The following is a 20424-nucleotide window of genomic DNA, read 5'->3' as shown; positions in this document are numbered from 1 at the left end:
CTGCCACCAGCCTCGACTAAACGGGTCCGAAGCTAACCCAGACAGTAGCGTAATTCCCTTCAGAACACTTAGGGTACGTTTTAGAGCAGGAAGAATGAAACTAGTAATTTATATATTTTACTCCGAAAGTTTAAGGCAGTGTTTATAAAAAGGCATATAAAGATGTTACAAAAGAGACAATTGAAATATGTACAAAATAATTATAAAATAAAGGGATTAAATGAGAAAAGGTAAAACTCACATGTTCTCAGGTCATTTCAGGCAAAACCATGCTGATAGGCAGTGCTCCCAAATATCCCAATGCATAGTACAGCTCCTCAGGCAAAAAAACTCAGACTCAGACTCTGAAGGCTGGGTAAAGTGGAGTCACTTAAATAACCACAGCCTCGTGACATCACTAACAGGGCTGGTTTCCTCAGACCCTCCTATCTCTTCAGTTTTACTAAATTTCACATAAGTTTGTCTAATGCCTGTATCTCCGCTACAGAACATGTCAGAATCATAACACACCCAGCGTTCATCTTGTATTAACATTGGCGTTCTAATGAGACCAAATTTGGGCTTGATGGGATGCATAGTTCCAGAGAAATCCATACTCTGTCTCTGTTGGAACTAGAAGCCCGCGCTTACCGTGGCTAATAGATCCGTCGATGGAGATTCACAATATATCCTTATTATTTTTCTAGCCCAAATCGGTGGCCCAATATCTTACTGTAACCGAACAAAGAACCGCATGTCTTTGAGAAGGATAATCAGACCAGTTTCAGCTGGAGGGAACTTTGGGCCGCTACAAGCGCAATAAACATTCCTGGGCTTAGGGGCAGGGCAGAGCATTGAGAAGAATAGCTGCACACACACACACATAGAACCAAAGAGAGACAGAGAGAGAAGGAGGGTTTTTAGCCCGCAGCATGGGTCTAACAGGCAGGCTACAAAATCATATCACATTTCATACAATATCGCGACGCCTCCCCCTTTTGGTCTGCGCTAGGGAGGCATAACCCCACGGTATGCCTCCATGCACACCTCAACAGGTTCACCCTGGCGGGACAGTCCATCTGCATTCCCATGCTCCCTGCCCGTTTTGTGTTCAATGGTGAAGTCAAACTGCTGAAGGGCAAGGCTCCAGCCTAGCAACCTGCCGTTGGTTCCACACTTGGCGTTTAGCCAGCGCAGAGGGTTTTGGTCGGTCACAATGGTGAAGGTGCGACCGTACAAGTAGGACTGCAAGTGCTGCAGGGCCCAGACTATGGCCAGGCACTCCTTCTCGATGGTGGAGTAGGCCACTTCCCTCGGCAAAAGTTTCCGGCTCAGGTACAACACGGGGTGCCCTTGGTCCTCCGAGTCAACCTGGCTGAGCACAGCACCGAGGCCAAACTCGCTGGCGTCAGTCTGTACCAAGAACGGTCGACTGCTGTCAACTGCTTTTAACACAGGGGCATTGCACAGTGCTGTTTTCAACGCCTGGAAGGCCCCCTCACAGCCATCGGTCCAGTTGACGATGTGGGGTAGCTTCTTCCTGGTGAGGTCCGTCAAGGGTTTTGCTAAGGCTACTATAGTGCTGTACGAAGCGCCTATAGTACCCTGCAGACTGACTATCAAGCCAGGAAAATGCCAGATGGGCATGAGTGAGGTCCACTACCTGGGGCACCGGGTAGGCGGGGCACCCTAAAGCCAGAGCCTGAGAAAGTGGGAGCGATCGTGAACTGGCCCACCCCCAGGACCAAGAAACATTTGATGTCCTTTCTGGGCACGGCAGGGTACTATAGGCGCTTCGTACATCACTATATTAGCCTGACAAAACCTTTGACGGACCTCACCAGGAAGAAGCTACCCCACATTGTCAACTGGACCAATGGCTGTGAGGGGGCCTTCCAGGGATTGAAAACAGCACTGTGCAATGCCCCTGTGTTAAAAGCAGTCGACAACAGTCGACCGTTCTTGGTACAGGCTGACGCCAGCGAGTTTGGCCTCGGTGCTGTGCTCAGCCAGGTTGACTCGGAGGACCAAGAGCACCCCGTGTTGTACCTGAGCCAGAAACTTTTGCCGAGGGAAGTGGCCTACTTCACCATTGAGAAGGAGTGCCTGACCATAGTCTGGGCCCTGCAGCGCTTGCAGCCCTACTTGTACGGTTGCACCTTCACCGTGGTGACCGACCACAACTCTCTGCGCTGGCTAAACGCCATGGGTGGAACCAACGGCAGGTTGCTATGCTGGAGCCTTGCCCTTCAACAGTTTGACTTCACCATTGAACACAAAACGGGCAGGGAGCATGGCAATGCAGATGGACTGTCCCGCCAGTGTGAACCTGCTGAGGTGCGCATAGAGGAGCACTGAGTGGTCCTGCCTCCGTAGCGCACACCAGAAGGGGGAGGTGTGAGGAAAATGTATAATATAAATATTAGTTCCTCCTGCTAGCCCATGCTGTGGGCTATCCCCCCCTTCTCTCTGGCTCTCTTTGTTTCAATGTGTGAGTGGAGCTTTCTTCTCAATGCTCTGCCCTTCCCCCAAGCCAGAAAGGTCTGGTGCGCTGGTAGTGGCTCAATTCTCTCTCCAGCTAGAGCTGGTCTGATAGCTTTCTCAAAGCCATGCGGCTCTTTGTTCTGTTATAGCAAGATATTGGGCCAACAATTTAGGCTAGGAAAATAAAAGGTACATATTGTTAACATCCACCGGCGGATCTATCCGCCACGGTAAACGTGGGCTTCTAGTTCCAACAGGTAAAAAAGTACGTATTTCTCTGGAACTGTGTGTCCCACTAGCCCGAAGTTAGTATCTATAGAGAGCAAATCTTAATACAAGATGGATGAGGGGTGTGTTGTGACTCTGCCAGATTCTCCAGCGAAAATATGACAATCATAAGAATGGTTGGAGAAAACTTACAGCTGAGGAAAGGGGAGGGCGATCTTAACTCAACCCCTTTAGTGATGTCACGAGCCTGGGAGTTTAAAAGTCTCTACCCTTATCCCAGCCTGAATCTGAATTCAGCAGAGATCTTACCGGAGGGGCTGTTTCTACCCAGACCTCCTGATGCATTGGGACATTTGGGGAGCTCCGCCCACCAGCATGGTTTTGACTGATATGAACTGAGAACATGTGAGTTTTACCTTTCTTCTTTATTCCCTTTTATTTTATAATTACTTTGTACATATTTTCAATTGTCTCTTTTGTAACATCTTTATATGCCTTTTTACAAACACTGCCTTCTTTCGGAGTAAAATATATAACTTACTAGTTTTCGTTCTTCCTGCTCTAAAATGTACCCTAAGTCTTCTGAAGAGAATAAAGCTACTGTTTTGGGTTAGCTTCGGACCCGTTTAATCAAAGCTGGTGGCAGCATACCGTGCACTGTGCCTTTGGGAGTCGTTGTAGCGACTGCGGCGTTGATAATTATTGTTCATGCTTGAGCAGGAGTAGTTACATCGCCTCGCTGCAGCGTGCCCAATAGCCAGTACATAGCAGGCAGCCTTTCTGGCGACTAATTACCCTAGGTGTAGTACCTAGTCTGACCTGAGGGTGAGGGGGGCGCCAGAGAGCTGCAAGTTTCAAGTGGAACTGTAAAGTGGGATATACATAAATCCCTGCAGTTCGTGGTATATTGAAGAGCAGTGGGATACCTAAAATAAGCCCCTGCTGTAATACATGAGGTCAATAACCTTGTGTGTTTTTTTTTCATCACATTGCCGCAGTGGAGGGATACCTAAGATAAGCCCCCTGCACATGTGATAGCTGTCTGTTGGCCTAAAGTCACCCCGATCCGTGACGTTGGGGTGACGGTCACGGTGTGTATCGTGACAAATTGGTGGCAGCGGTGTGGATTCGTGACACCACTGATACACACCAGTGACTGAGCACTATGACCACTGATACACACCAGTGACTGAGCACTATGGCCACTGATACACACCAGTGACTGAGCAATATGGCCACTGATGCACACCAGTGATTGAGCACTATGGCCACTAATACACACTAGTGACTGATCACTATGACCACTGATACATACACACCAGTGACTGAGCACTATGGCCACTGATACACACCAGTGACTGAGCACTATGACCACTGATACACCCCAGTGACTGAGCACTATGACCACTGATACATACACACTAGTGACTGAACACTATGACCACTGATACACACCAGTGAATGATCACTATGGCCACTAATACATGCCAGTGACTGATCACTATGTCCGCTGATACACCCCAGTGACTGAGCACTATGACCACTGATACACACCAGTGACTGAGCACTATGACCACTGATACATGTCAGTGACTGAGCACTATGACCACTGATACATACACACCAGTGACTGAGCACTATGACCACTGATACATGTCAGTGACTGAGCACTATGGGCTCTGATACACGCCAGTGACTGAGCACTATGACCACTGATACACGCCAGTGACTGAGCACTATGACCACTGATAAACGCCAGTGACTGAGCACTATTACCACTGATACACGCCAGTGACTGAGCACTATGACCACTGATACATGTCAGTGACTGAGCACTATGACTGTTATGTTTGCTAATGACAGGTGTTATGAAGGCAATCCAGAAACACAGTGTGCTTTGCGATCAGAGCGCACACAGTGATCTGACAAATACCCAAAAATACAAGAACGAGCTCTGAGACGTGGAAACTCTGTAGACTGCACACCTGATCCTATCCTAAACACAACTAAAAGCGGCTGTGGATTGCGCCTAACAACTACCTAGGCAACTCGGCACAGCCTAAGAAACTAGCTAGCCTGAAGATAGAAAAATAGGCCTGACTTGCCCCAGAGAAATTCCCCAAAGGAAAAGGCAGCCCCCCACATATAATGACTGTGAGTAAGATGAAAAGACAAAACGTAGGGATGAAATAGATTCAGCAAAGTGGGGCCCGATATTCTAGGACAGAGCGAGGACAGTAAAGCGAACTTTGCAGTCTACAAAAAACCCTAAAGCAAACCACGCAAAGGGGGCAAAAAAACCCACCGTGCCGAACTAACGGCACGGCGGTATACCCTTTGCGTCTCAGAGCTTCCAGCAAAACAAAAGACAAGCTGAAGAGAAAAAAAGCAACAAAAAAGCAAAAAGCACTTAGCTATACAGAGCAGCAGGTCACAGGAACAATCAGGAGAAGCTCAGATCCAACACTGAAACATTGACAAGGAGCAAGGATAGCAGCATCAGGCGGAGTTAAGTAATGAAGCAGTTAACGAGCTCACCAGAACACCTGAGGGAGGAAGCTCAGAAGCTGCAGTACCACTTGTGACCACAGGAGTGAATTCAGCCACAGAATTCACAACAGTACCCCCCCCCTTGAGGAGGGGTCACCGAACCCTCACCAGAGCCCCCAGGCCGACCAGGATGAGCCGCATGAAAGGCATGAACAAGATCGGAAGCATGAACATCAGAGGCAAAAACCCAGGAATTATCTTCCTGAGCATAACCCTTCCATTTAACCAGATACTGGAGTTTCCGTCTAGAAACACGAGAATCCAAAATCTTCTCCACAATATACTCCAATTCCCCCTCCACCAAAACCGGGGCAGGAGGCTCAACAGATGGAACCATAGGTGCCACGTATCTCCGCAACAACGACCTATGGAATACATTATGTATGGAAAAGGAGTCTGGGAGGGTCAAACGAAAAGACACAGGATTGAGAACCTCAGAAATCCTATACGGACCAATAAAACGAGGTTTAAATTTAGGAGAGGAAACCTTCATAGGAATATGACGAGAAGATAACCAAACCAGATCCCCAACACGAAGTCGGGGACCCACACGCCGTCTGCGATTAGCGAAAAGTTCAGCTTTCTCCTGGGACAAGATCAAATTGTCCACTACCTGAGTCCAGATCTGCTGCAACCTATCCACCACAGAATCCACACCAGGACAGTCCGAAGACTCAACCTGTCCTGAAGAGAAACGAGGATGGAACCCAGAATTGCAAAAAAATGGAGAAACCAAGGTAGCCGAGCTGGCCCGATTATTAAGGGCGAACTCAGCCAACGGCAAAAAGGACACCCAATCATCCTGGTCTGCAGAAACAAAACATCTCAGATATGTTTCCAAGGTCTGATTGGTTTGTTCGGTCTGGCCATTAGTCTGAGGATGGAAAGCCGAGGAAAAGGATAGGTCAATGCCCATCCTACCACAAAAGGCTCGCCAAAACCTTGAAACAAACTGGGAACCTCTGTCAGAAACAATATTCTCAGGAATGCCATGCAACCGAACCACATGCTGAAAGAACAAAGGTACCAAATCAGAGGAGGAAGGCAATTTAGCCAAGGGCACCAGATGGACCATTTTAGAAAAGCGATCACAGACCACCCAAATGACTGACATCTTTTGAGAAACGGGAAGGTCAGAAATGAAATCCATCGAAATATGTGTCCAAGGCCTCTTTGGGACCGGCAAGGGCAAAAGCAACCCACTGGCACGAGAACAGCAGGGCTTAGCCCTAGCACAAATCCCACAGGACTGCACAAAAGTACGTACATCCCGTGACAGAGATGGCCACCAGAAGGATCTAGCCACTAACTCTCTGGTACCAAAGATTCCAGGATGACCAGCCAACACCGAACAATGAAGTTCAGAGATAAGTTTATTAGTCCACCTATCAGGGACGAACAGTTTCTCTGCTGGACAACGATCAGGTTTATTCGCCTGAAATTTTTGCAGCACCCGCCGCAAATCAGGGGAGATGGCAGACACAATGACTCCTTCCTTGAGGATACCCGCTGGCTCAGATAAACCCGGAGAGTCGGGCACAAAACTCCTAGACAGAGCATCCGCCTTCACATTTGTAGAGCCCGGAAGGTACGAAATCACAAAGTCGAAGCGGGCAAAAAATAACGACCAACGGGCCTGTCTAGGATTCAAGCGCTTGGCAGACTCGAGATAAGTCAAGTTCTTATGATCAGTCAATACCACCACACGATGCTTAGCTCCTTCAAGCCAATGACGCCACTCCTCGAATGCCCACTTCATGGCCAGCAACTCTCGATTGCCCACATCATAATTACGCTCAGCGGGCGAAAACTTCCTGGAAAAGAAAGCACATGGTTTCATCACTGAGCAATCAGAACCTCTCTGTGACAAAACCGCCCCTGCTCCAATCTCAGAAGCATCAACCTCGACCTGGAACGGAAGAGAAACATCTGGCTGACTCAACACAGGGGCAGAACAAAAACGACGCTTCAACTCCTGAAAAGCTTCCACAGCAGCAGAAGACCAATTAACCAAATCAGCACCCTTCTTGGTCAAATCGGTCAATGGTTTGGCAATGCTAGAAAAATTACAGATGAAGCGACGATAAAAATTAGCAAAGCCCAGGAACTTTTGCAGACTTTTCAGAGATGTTGGCTGAATCCAATCCTGGATGGCTTGGACCTTAACTGGATCCATCTCGATAGTAGAAGGGGTAAAGATGAACCCCAAAAATGAAACTTTCTGCACACCGAAGAGACACTTTGATCCCTTCACAAACAAAGAGTTAGCACGCAGGACCTGAAAAACCATTCTGACCTGCTTCACATGAGACTCCCAATCATCTGAGAAGATCAAAATGTCATCCAAGTAAACAATCAGGAATTTATCCAGATACTCACGGAAGATGTCATGCATAAAAGACTGAAACACAGATGGAGCATTGGCAAGTCCGAACGGCATCACTAGATACTCAAAATGACCCTCGGGCGTATTGAATGCAGTTTTCCATTCATCTCCTTGCCTGATTCTCACCAGATTATACGCACCACGAAGATCTATCTTAGTGAACCAACTAGCCCCCTTAATCCGAGCAAACAAGTCAGATAACAATGGCAAGGGATACTGAAATTTAACAGTGATCTTATTAAGAAGGCGGTAATCAATACACGGTCTCAGCGAACCATCCTTCTTGGCTACAAAGAAGAACCCTGCTCCCAGTGGTGATGACGATGGGCGAATATGTCCCTTCTCCAGGGATTCCTTCACATAACTGCGCATAGCGGCGTGTTCGGGCACGGATAAATTAAATAATCGACCTTTAGGGAATTTACTACCAGGAATCAAATTGATAGCACAATCACAATCCCTATGCGGAGGTAGAGCATCGGACTTGGGCTCTTCAAATACATCCTGATAATCAGACAAGAACTCTGGGACCTCAGAAGGGGTGGATGACGAAATCGACAAAAATGGAACATTACCATGTACCCCCTGACAACCCCAGCTGGATACCGACATAGAGTTCCAATCCAATACTGGATTATGGGTTTGTAGCCATGGCAACCCCAACACGACCACATCATGCAGATTATGCAACACCAGAAAGCGAATAACTTCCTGATGTGCAGGAGCCATGCACATGGTCAGCTGGGCCCAGTATTGAGGTTTATTCTTGGCCAAAGGTGTAGCATCAATTCCTCTCAATGGAATAGGACACCGCAAAGGCTCCAAGAAAAACCCACAACGTTTAGCATAATCCAAATCCATCAGATTCAGGGCAGCGCCCGAATCCACAAACGCCATGACAGAAAACGACGACAAAGAGCATATCAAGGTAATGGACAGAAGGAATTTGGACTGTACAGTACAAATGACGGCAGACCTAGCGGACCGCTTAGTGCGCTTAGGACAATGAGAAATAGCATGAGTGGAATCACCACAGTAGAAACACAGACCATTCAGACGTCTGTATTCCTGCCGTTCAACTCTAGTCATAGTCCTATCGCACTGCATAGGCTCAGGTTTAACCTCAGGCAGTACCGCCAAATGGTGCACAGATTTACGCTCGCGCAAGCGTCGACCGATCTGAATGGCCAAAGACAAAGACTCATTCAAACCAGCAGGCATAGGAAATCCCACCATGACATCCTTAAGAGCCTCAGAGAGACCCTTTCTGAACAAAGCTGCCAGCGCAGATTCATTCCACTGAGTGAGTACTGACCATTTCCTAAATTTCTGACAATATACTTCTATATCATCCTGACCCTGGCACAAAGCCAGCAAATTTTTCTCAGCCTGATCCACTGAATTAGGCTCATCGTACAGCAATCCGAGCGCCAGGAAAAACGCATCGACACTACTCAATGCAGGGTCTCCTGGCGCAAGAGAAAATGCCCAGTCTTGAGGGTCGCCGCGCAAAAAAGAAATAATAATCAAAACCTGTTGAATAGGATTACCAGAAGAATGAGGTTTCAAGGCCAGAAATAGCTTACAATTATTTTTGAAACTTAGAAACTTAGTTCTATCTCCAAAAAACAAATCAGGAATAGGAATTCTTGGTTCTAACATAGATTTCTGATCAATAGTATCTTGAATTTTTTGTACATTTATAACGAGATTATCCATTGAAGAGCACAGACCCTGAATATCCATGTCCACACCTGTGTCCAGAATCACCCAAATGTCTAGGGGAAAAAAAAAAAGTGAACACAGAGCAGAAAAAAAAAAAATGATGTCAGAACTTTTTCTTTCCCTCTATTGAGAATCATTAGTTTGGGCTCCTTGTACTGTTATGTTTGCTAATGACAGGTGTTATGAAGGCAATCCAGAAACACAGTGTGCTTAGCGATCAGAGCGCACACAGTGATCTGACAAATACCCAAAAATACAAGAACGAGCTCTGAGACGTGGAAACTCTGTAGACTGCACACCTGATCCTATCCTAAACACAACTAAAAGCGGCTGTGGATTGCGCCTAACAACTACCTAGGCAACTCGGCACAGCCTAAGAAACTAGCTAGCCTGAAGATAGAAAAATAGGCCTGACTTGCCCCAGAGAAATTCCCCAAAGGAAAAGGCAGCCCCCCACATATAATGACTGTGAGTAAGATGAAAAGACAAAATGTAGGGATGAAACAGATTCAGCAAAGTGGGGCCCGATATTCTAGGACAGAGCGAGGACAGTAAAGCGAACTTTGCAGTCTACAAAAAACCCTAAAGCAAACCACGCAAAGGGGGCAAAAAAACCCACCGTGCCGAACTAACGGCACGGCGGTACACCCTTTGCGTCTCAGAGCTTCCAGCAAAACAAAAGACAAGCTGGACAGAAAAAAAGCAACAAAAAAGCAAAAAGCACTTAGCTATACAGAGCAGCAGGTCACAGGAACAATCAGGAGAAGCTCAGATCCAACACTGAAACATTGACAAGGAGCAAGGATAGCAGCATCAGGCGGAGTTAAGTAATGAAGCAGTTAACGAGCTCACCAGAACACCTGAGGGAGGAAGCTCAGAAGCTGCAGTACCACTTGTGACCACAGGAGTGAATTCAGCCACAGAATTCACAACATATGACCACTGATACATACACACCAGTGACTGAGCACTATGACCACTGATACATGTCAGTGACTGAGCACTATGGCCTCTGATACACACCAGTGACTGAGCACTATGACCACTGATACACGCCAGTGATTGAGCACTATGACCACTGATAAACACCAGTGACTGAGCACTATGTCCGCTGATACACGCCAGTAACTGAGCACTATGACCACTGATACACGCCAGTGACTGAGCACTATGACCACTGATACATACACACCAGTGACTGAGCACTATGACCACTGATACATGTCAGTGACTGAGCACTATGGCCTCTGATACACGCCAGTGACTGAGCACTATGACCACTGATAAACACCAGTGACTGAGCACTATGTCCGCTGATACACGCCAGTAACTGAGCACTATGACCACTGATACACACCAGTGACTGAGCACTATGACCACGGATACACACCAGTGACTGAGCACTATGGCCACTGATGCACAGCAGGGATTGAGCAATATGACCACTGATAAACACCAGTGACTGAGCACTATGACCACTGATACACACTAGTGACTGATCACTATGACCACTGATACACACTAGTGACTGAGCACTATGACCACTGATACACACCAGTGACTGAGCACTATGACCAGTGATACACACCAGTGACTGAGCACTATGGCCACTGATACATGCCAGTGACTGATCACTATGTCCGCTGATACACCCCAGTGACTGAGCACTATGACCACTGATACACACCAGTTACTGAGCACTATGACCACTGATACATGTCAGCGACTGAGCACTATGACCACTGATACATACACACCAGTGACTGAGCACTATGACCTCTGATACATGTCAGTGACTGAGCACTATGGGCTCTGATACACGCCAGTGACTGAGCACTATGACCACTGATACACGTCAGTGACTGAGCACTATGACCACTGATACACGCCAGTGACTGAGCACTATGTCCGCTGATACACACCAGTGACTGAGCACTATGACCATTGATACACGCCAGTGACTCAGCACTATGTCCGCTGATACACACCAGTGACTGAGCACTATGACCACTGATACACACCAGTGACTGAGCACTATGACCACGGATACACACCAGTGACTGAGCACTATGGCCACTGATGCACAGCAGGGATTGAGCACTATGACCACTGATACACACTAGTGACTGATCACTATGACCACTGATAAACACCAGTGACTGAGCACTATGTCCGCTGATACACACCAGTGACTGAGCACTATGACCACTGATACACACCAGTGACTGAGCACTATGACCAGTGATACACACCAGTGACTGAGCACTATGACCACTGATACACACCAGTGACTGAGCACTATGACCAGTGATACACACCAGTGACTGAGCACTATGACCACTGATACACACTAGTGACTGAGCACTATGACCACTGATACACACCAGTGACTGAGTACTATGTGTTATGAAAGGCAATTCAGTACTACAATGGACATAGCGGTCAGAGCACATACAGTGATCTGACAATAACCCAAAATCATAGAACGAGCTCTGAGACGTGGGAACTCTGCAGACCGCAATCCCTAATCCTCTCCAAACAACACTAGAGGCAGCCGTGGATTGCGCCTAACACTGCCTATGCAACTCGGCACAGCCTGAGAAACTAACTAGCCTGAAGATAGAAAATAAGCCTACCTTGCCTCAGAGAAATACCCCAAAGGAAAAGGCAGCCCCCCACATATAATGACTGTGAGTAAGATGAAAAGACAAACGTAGAGATGAAATAGATTCAGCAAAGCGAGGCCCGACTTTCTTAACAGATTGAGGATAGAAAAGGTAACTTTGCGGTCTACACAAAACCCTAAAGAAAACCACGCAAAGGGGGCAAAAAGACCCTCCGTACCGAACTAACGGCATGGAGGTACACCATTTGCGTCCCAGAGCTTCCAGCAACAAATTAGACAAGCTGGACAGAAAAAATAGCAAACAAATAGCAAAGAAGAACTTAGCTATGCAGAGCAGCAGGCCACAGGAATGATCCAGGGAAAAGCAAGTCCAACACTGGAACATTGACAGGAAGCCAGGATCAAAGCATTAGGTGGAGTTAAGTAGAGAAGCACCTAACGACCTCACCAGATCACCTGAGGGAGGAAACTCAGAAGCCGCAGTACCACTTCCCTCCACCAACAGAAGCTCACAGAGAGAATTAGCCGAAGTACCATTTGTGACCACAGGAGGGAGCTCTGCCACAGAATTCACAACAGTACCCCCCCTTGAGGAGGGGTCACCGAACCCTCACCAGAGCCCCCAGGCCGACCAGGATGAGCCACATGAAAGGCACGAACAAGATCGGGAGCATGGACATCAGAGGCAAAAACCCAGGAATTATCTTCCTGAGCATAACCCTTCCATTTAACCAGATACTGGAGTTTCCGTCTAGAAACACGAGAATCCAAAATCTTCTCCACAATATACTCCAATTCCCCCTCCACCAAAACCGGGGCAGGAGGATCAACAGATGGAACCATAGGTGCCACGTATCTCCGCAACAATGACCTATGGAATTTGTTATGTATGGAAAAAGAATCTGGAAGGGTCAGACGAAAAGACACAGGATTAAGAACCTCAGAAATCCTATACGGACCAATGAAACGAGGTTTAAACTTAGGAGAGGAAACCTTCATAGGAATATGACGAGAAGATAACCAAACCAGATCCCCAACACGAAGTCGGGGACCCACACGGCGTCTGCGATTAGCTATGCAGAGCAGCAGGCCACAGGAATGATCCAGGGAAAAGCAAGTACAACACTGGAACATTGACAGGAAGCCAGGATCAAAGCATTAGGTGGAGTTAAGTAGAGAAGCACCTAACGACCTCACCAGATCACCTGAGGGAGGAAACTCAGAAGCCGCAGTACCACTTCCCTCCACCAACAGAAGCTCACAGAGAGAATCAGCCGAAGTACCACTTGTGACCACAGGAGGGAGCTCTGCCACAGAATTCACAACAACTATGACCAGTGATACACACCAGTGACTGAGCACTATGGCCACTGATACACACTAGTGACTGATCACTATGACCACTGATACATACACACCAGTGACTGAGCACTATGACCACTGATACACACCAGTGACTGATCACTATGTCCGCTGATACATACACACCAGTGACTGAGCACTATGACCACTGATACACACCAGTGACTGAGCACTATGACCACTGATACACACCAGTGACTGAGCACCATGACCACTGATACACACCAGTGACTGAGCACCATGACCACTGATACACCCTAGTGACTGATCACTATGACCACTGATACATACACACCAGTGACTGAGCACTATGACCACTGATACACACCAGTGACTGAGCACTATGACCACTGATACACACTAGTGACTGATCACTATGACCACTGATACACACCAGTGACTGAGCACTATGGCCACTAATACCCACCAGTGACTGAGCACTATGGCCTCTGATACTCACCAGTGACTGAGCACCATGACCACTGATACACCCTAGTGACTGATCACTATGACCACTGATACACACCAGTGACTGAGCACTATGACCACTGATACACACCAGTGACTGAGCACTATAACCACTGATACACACTAGTGACTGATCACTATGACCACTGATACACACCAGTGACTGAGCACTATGGCCACTAATACCCACCAGTGACTGAGCACTATGGCCTCTGATACACACCAGTGACTGATCACTATGACCACTGATACACACTAGTGACTGAGCACTATGACCACTGATACACACCAGTGACTGATCACTATGACCACTGATACACGCCAGTGACTGAGCACTATGACCACTGATACACGCCAGTGACTGAGCACTATGGCCACTGATACCCACCAGTGACTGAGCACTATGACCACTGATACACGCCAGTGACTGAGCACTATGGCCACTGATACCCACCAGTGACTGAGCACTATGACCACTGATACACACCAGTGACTGAGCACTATGACCACTGATACACACCAGTGACTGATCACTATGACCACTGATACACGCCAGTGACTGAGCACTATGACCACTGATACACGCCAGTGACTGAGCACTATGGCCACTGATACCCACCAGTGACTGAGCACTATGACCACTGATACACGCCAGTGACTGAGCACTATGGCCACTGATGCCCACCAGTGACTGAGCACTATGACCACTGATACACACCAGTGACTGAGCACTATGACCACTGATACACACCAGTGACTGAGCACTATGACCACTGATACACACCAGTGACTGAGCACTATGACCACTGATACACACCAGTGACTGAGCACTATGACCACTGATACACACCAGTGACTGAGCACTATGACCACTGATACACACTAGTGACTGAGCACGATGACCACTGATACACACTAGTGACTGATCACTATGACCACTGATACACACCAGTGACTGAGCACTATGACCACTGATACACACCAGTGACTGAGCCCTATGGCCACTGATACACACTAGTGACTGAGCACGGTGACCACTGATACACACCAGTGGCTGAGCACTATGGCCACTGATACACACCTGTGTCTGAGCACTATGACCACTGATACACACTAGTGACTGAGCACGATGACCACTGATACACACTAGTGACTGATCACTATGACCACTGATGCACACCAGTGACTGAGCACTATGACCACTGATACACACCAGTGACTGAGCACTATGACCACTGATACACACCAGTGACTGAGCCCTATGGCCACTGATACACACTAGTGACTGAGCACGGTGACCACTGATACACACCAGTGGCTGAGCACTATGACCACTGATACACACCTGTGTCTGAGCACCATGACCACTGATACACACCAGTGACTGAGCACTATGACCACAGATGCACACCAGTGACTGAGCACTATGACCACTGATACACACCAGTGGCTGAGCACTATGGCCACTGATACACACTAGTGACTGAGCACTATGACCACTGATACACTCCAGTGGCTGAGCACTATGGCCACTGATACACACTAGTGACTGAGCACTATGGCCACTGATACACACTACTGACTGAGCACTATGACCACTGATACACACCTGTGTCTGAGCACTATGGCCACTGATACACACCAGTGACTGAGCACCATGACCACAGATGCACACCAGTGACTGAGCACTATGACCACTGATACACACTAGTGACTGAGCACGGTGACCACTGATACACACCAGTGGCTGAGCACTATGGCCACTGATACACACTAGTGACTGAGCACTATGGCCACTGATACACACTAGTGACTGAGCACCATGACCACAGATGCACACCAGTGACTGAGCACTATGACCACTGATACACACTAGTGACTGAGCACGGTGACCACTGATACACACCAGTGGCTGAGCACTATGGCCACTGATACATACTAGTGACTGAGCACTATGACCACTGATACACACCAGTGGCTGAGCACTATGGCCACTGATACACACTAGTGACTGAGCACTATGGCCACTGATACACACTACTGACTGAGCACTATGACCACTGATACACACCTGTGTCTGAGCACTATGGCCACTGATACACACCAGTGACTGAGCACCATGACCACAGATGCACACCAGTGACTGAGAACTATGACCACTGATACACACTAGTGACTGAGCACGGTGACCACTGATACACACCTGTGTCTGAGCACTATGGCCACTGATACACACCAGTGACTGAGCACCATGACCACAGATGCACACCAGTGACTGAGCACTATGACCACTGATACACACTAGTGACTGAGCACGGTGACCACTGATACACACCAGTGGCTGAGCACTATGGCCACTGATACACACTAGTGACTGAGCACTATGGCCACTGATACACACCAGTGACTGAGCACCATGACCACAGATGCACACCAGTGACTGAGCACTATGACCACTGATACACACTAGTGACTGAGCACGGTGACCACTGATACACACCAGTGGCTGAGCACTATGGCCACTGATACACACTAGTGACTGAGCACTATGGCCACTGATACACACCAGTGACTGAGCACTATGGCCACTGATACACACCAGTGACTGAGCACCATGACCACAGATGCACACCAGTGACTGAGCACTATGACCACTGATACACACTAGTGACTGAGCACGGTGACCACTGATACACACCAGTGGCTGAGCACTATGGCCACTGATACACACCTGTGTCTGAGCACTGTGGCCACTGATACACACCAGTGACTGAGCACCATGACCACAGATGCACACCAGTGACTGAGCACTATGACCACTGATACACACTAGTGACTGAGCACGGTGACCACTGATACACACCAGTGGCTGAGCACTATGGCCACTGATACACACTAGTGACTGAGCACTATGGCCACTGATACACACCAGTGACTGAGCACCATGACCACAGATGCACACCAGTGACTGAGCACTATGACCACAGATGCACACCAGTGACTGAGCACTATGACCACTGATACACACCAGTGGCTGAGCACTATGACCACTGATACACACCAGTGGCTGAGCACTATGGCCACTGATACACACCAGTGACTGAGCACTATGACCACTGATACACACTAGTGACTGAGCACTATGACCACTGATACACACCAGTGGCTGAGCACTATGGCCACTGATACACACTAGTGACTGAGCACTATGACCACTGATACACACCAGTGACTGAGCACTATGACCACTGATACACACTAGTGACTGAGCACTATGACCACTGATACACACCAGTGGCTGAGCACTATGGCCACTGATACACACTAGTGACTGAGCACTATGACCACTGATACACACCAGTGACTGAGCACTATGACCACTGATACACACTAGTGACTGAGCACTATGACCACTGATACACACCTGTGTCTGAGCACTGATAGTTTTGAATCTTACTGGGGACTGTGTACTAAGCACTCATACTATCCAGGGACATAACTCTAGAAGAAATTTTAGACGTTGAAAGGTATTATTGAGACATCCTATCATTGCATGTGTATTTGACTCATGTTGACCTTGCCACTTGGATGTTTTATATTTTCATAGAACTCACCACCATTTCAGATCTTGTTCATTTTTCTGGAAGCTACTAGGTCTGTAGCCTCACCTGATATTGTTGATGATCGTATTCTGCAGAATTGTCTTGTGCCCTGCACGCTTACACTAATCTACTTTCCATTTTGTTCCCATATTCTATATAGGATCTTTGAAACATGGATTACCAAATACAACGGATCTCCGGAGACTTATCCTGAGAACAGTGAGCTGGGTCAGGGCCCAAATGATTGTTGTACCCCATATTTTCCATGTTATAAGAACAAAGATCTTGTCCAGAAGTCTACAGAGTTTGGATATGAATATTCTGATTTCCATTGGAAGCCGCCATTGAAGAGGAAAAATGATCAATAAGATGCTGAATTAATTATGAACTCATTTACAGGAAGTGGAGAAACATTCTTGCACCGTCATGCCTGTCATGAAGTGCTGCTCTGATCCGAGAGGGAGAGTATTGCAGTTTATAGTGTGCATACAAGAAATGTGCAAATTTATCATAGCGACTCTACTTCAAGGAGGGTTTTGGTAAATCGTGCTACACACGTCCGTCACTTTTAATTACGCCTCCTTCATGGTTGTCTCACTTTAGCATCACCCCCTATTCTCCACAATTTTTCACAATTGCCTGGGAAGGAGCAAAACATTTTGTGCTGTAAAACATGTAATGATCCTGGTACAAGGAAAGTGCGGCAGTCTTTCTGTTGCATTTTATTAGTAACTTGGAAGGATAACAGGCAACTATGTCTATGCTGCATCTATAAGAAATGTATCTATAATTTGTGGTTTCAAATAAAAGGTGGAAAACTTAAATGTGGATTATTGTTTAATTATAGTGCTGATCACAAGAGTTGAGCGACTTTTACTTTTTTAGGATCGATTCTAAAAAGTAGGGTTGGGTGAAATCGGCCATGTCACGATTCACACCGTGACCGTCACCCCCACGTCACGGATCGGGGTGACTTTAGGCCAACAGACGGCTATCACATGTGCAGGGGGGGCTTATATTAGTGTCCCTCCACTGCTACAATGTGATGGGAAAAAACACACACAAGGCTATTGACCTGTTAGCTTACAGCAGGGGCTTATTTTAGGTATCCCACCGCTGCCACCAATATGTCACGATTCACACCGTGACCATCACCCCCTACGTCACAGATCGGGGTGACTTTAGGCCAACAGATGACTATCACATGTGCAGGGGGGCTTATCTTAGTTACCCCTCCACTGCTACAATGTGATGAAAAAAAAAACAATCACACAAGGCTATTGACCTCTTAGTTTACAGCAGGGGCTTATTTTAGTTATCCCACTGCTGTTCAATATACCACGAACTGCAGGGATTTATGTATATCCCGCTTTACAGTTCCACTTGAAAACTTGCAGCTCTCTGGCACCCCCCTCACCCTCAGGTCAGAAGTGCAAAAATCCCTCAGTTATGGTTTTTACATTATCGTGACATACATTTGCCTCACAGGTCGATTATTGCGAAAAGTCGGGGGCCGACTGAAACACGAAACCCATTGCAAGTCAATGGGGAATCAAAGTCGGCAGTGAGTGGAGGACAGGAAAACACCTACAGTGACCATTTTAATGCCAAAAACATGAATTCGTATTACTGAAGCTTGTCAATGCATTGAAAACAGGGGGTCATTTGGCTAAAGTTGTGGGGGGGTAGGGCTGGCTCAAGATTTTCGTGGGCCCAGGAAACGCGGAAGACGTCACGGCGGTGGAGCAGGGAGAGGTAAGTATTTCAACTTTGCTGTGATCCTGAGCAAGCAGGGGGGGCCCACTAGTTGGCACTGGCACAGGGCCCCTCATAGTATGGCGGTGTGTTTGACGGCGGGTGGCGACTCCCACTGCCAGAGACACTTTTGCGTACTATGAGGGGCCCTGTTCCAGTGCCAACGAGTATGCCCCCCCACCTGATGAAGGAACCTGCACTTTCATCTGCACCTTTCTCTTTGTCCCCGTGTAAGGTGGTATAGTATGCGGGAAGGGGAACCTGACTTTCAGCAGGGTCAGATTCTGGCTGTGTAGAGAGCAAGGGGAATGTAGTGGTCTGGGTCAATGTACCAGCAGAGTCATCTAGCACTGGCTGGGCAATGGGCAGGATGAGGAGGAAACACAGATATAGGCCCAAATAAAAAAGTAGGCTAAATGCAGTTCAAAATTGGTAACAGGAGTACACAGGCGGCATTGCTTTGTTCAGTGGAGGAGGACAACTGTAATGAGTGGCGCAGACAGACTTAGTAGGCCTAAAATAAAAAAATAGGCTAAATGCAGTTCAAAATTGGTAATAGGAGTACACAGGAGGCATAGCTTCGTTCAGTGGAGGAGAACAACTGTATTGAGTGGCGCAGAGAGACTTAGTAGGCCCAAAATAAAAAAGTAGGCAAAATGCAGTTCAAAATTTGTAACAGGAGTATACAGGCAGCATAGCTTTGTTCAGTGGAGGACAACTGTGTTGAGTGGGGCAGACAGACTTAGTAGGCCTAAAATAAAAAAGTAGGCTAAATGCAGTTCAAAATTGGTAACAGGAGTACACAGGCGGCATAGCTTTGTTCAGTGGAGGACAACTGTATTGAGTGGCGCAGACAGACTTAGTAGGCCCAAAATAAAAAAGTAGGCTAAATGCAGTTCAAAATTGGTAACAAGAGTACACAGGCGGCATTGCTTTGTTCAGTGGAGGAGGACAACTGTAATGAGTGGTGCAGACAGACGTAGTAGACCCAAAATAAAAAAGTAGGCTACATGCAGCTCAAAATTGGTAACAGGAGTACACAGGCGGCATTGCTTTGTTCAGTGGAGGAGGACAACTGTAATGAGTGGCGCAGACAGAATAAGTAGGCCTAAAATAAAAAAGTAGGCTAAATGCAGTTCAAAATTGGTAACAGGAGTACACAGGCGGCATATCTTTGTTCAGTGGAGGACAACTGTATTGAGTGGCGCAGACAGACTTAGTAGGCCTAAAATAAAAAAGTAATGCAGTTCAAAATTGGT

The 20424-nt window shown here is 47.4% G+C and overlaps 1 protein-coding gene across 1 annotated transcript in view; it reads left to right on the top strand.

Moving 5' to 3' along the window:
- LOC138641571 (tyrosinase-like) overlaps positions 1-18198 on the top strand; it is a 221508-nt gene extending 203310 nt beyond the window's left edge. The window contains exon 5 of the mRNA XM_069729041.1: positions 17571-18198. Coding sequence (XP_069585142.1) covers positions 17571-17778 — 208 coding nt within the window. The 3' untranslated portion in view covers positions 17779-18198. The remainder of the gene's footprint in view (positions 1-17570) is intronic.
- The last annotated feature ends 2226 nt before the right edge of the window (positions 18199-20424 follow it).

Source organism: Ranitomeya imitator, chromosome 6 (genome assembly GCF_032444005.1).
Source record: "Ranitomeya imitator isolate aRanImi1 chromosome 6, aRanImi1.pri, whole genome shotgun sequence".
In the NCBI taxonomy this organism is placed as follows: Eukaryota; Metazoa; Chordata; class Amphibia; order Anura; family Dendrobatidae; genus Ranitomeya; species Ranitomeya imitator.
The sequence above is the reverse complement of the archived record's forward strand: the minus strand, read 5'-3'. Positions and strand labels throughout refer to the sequence as shown.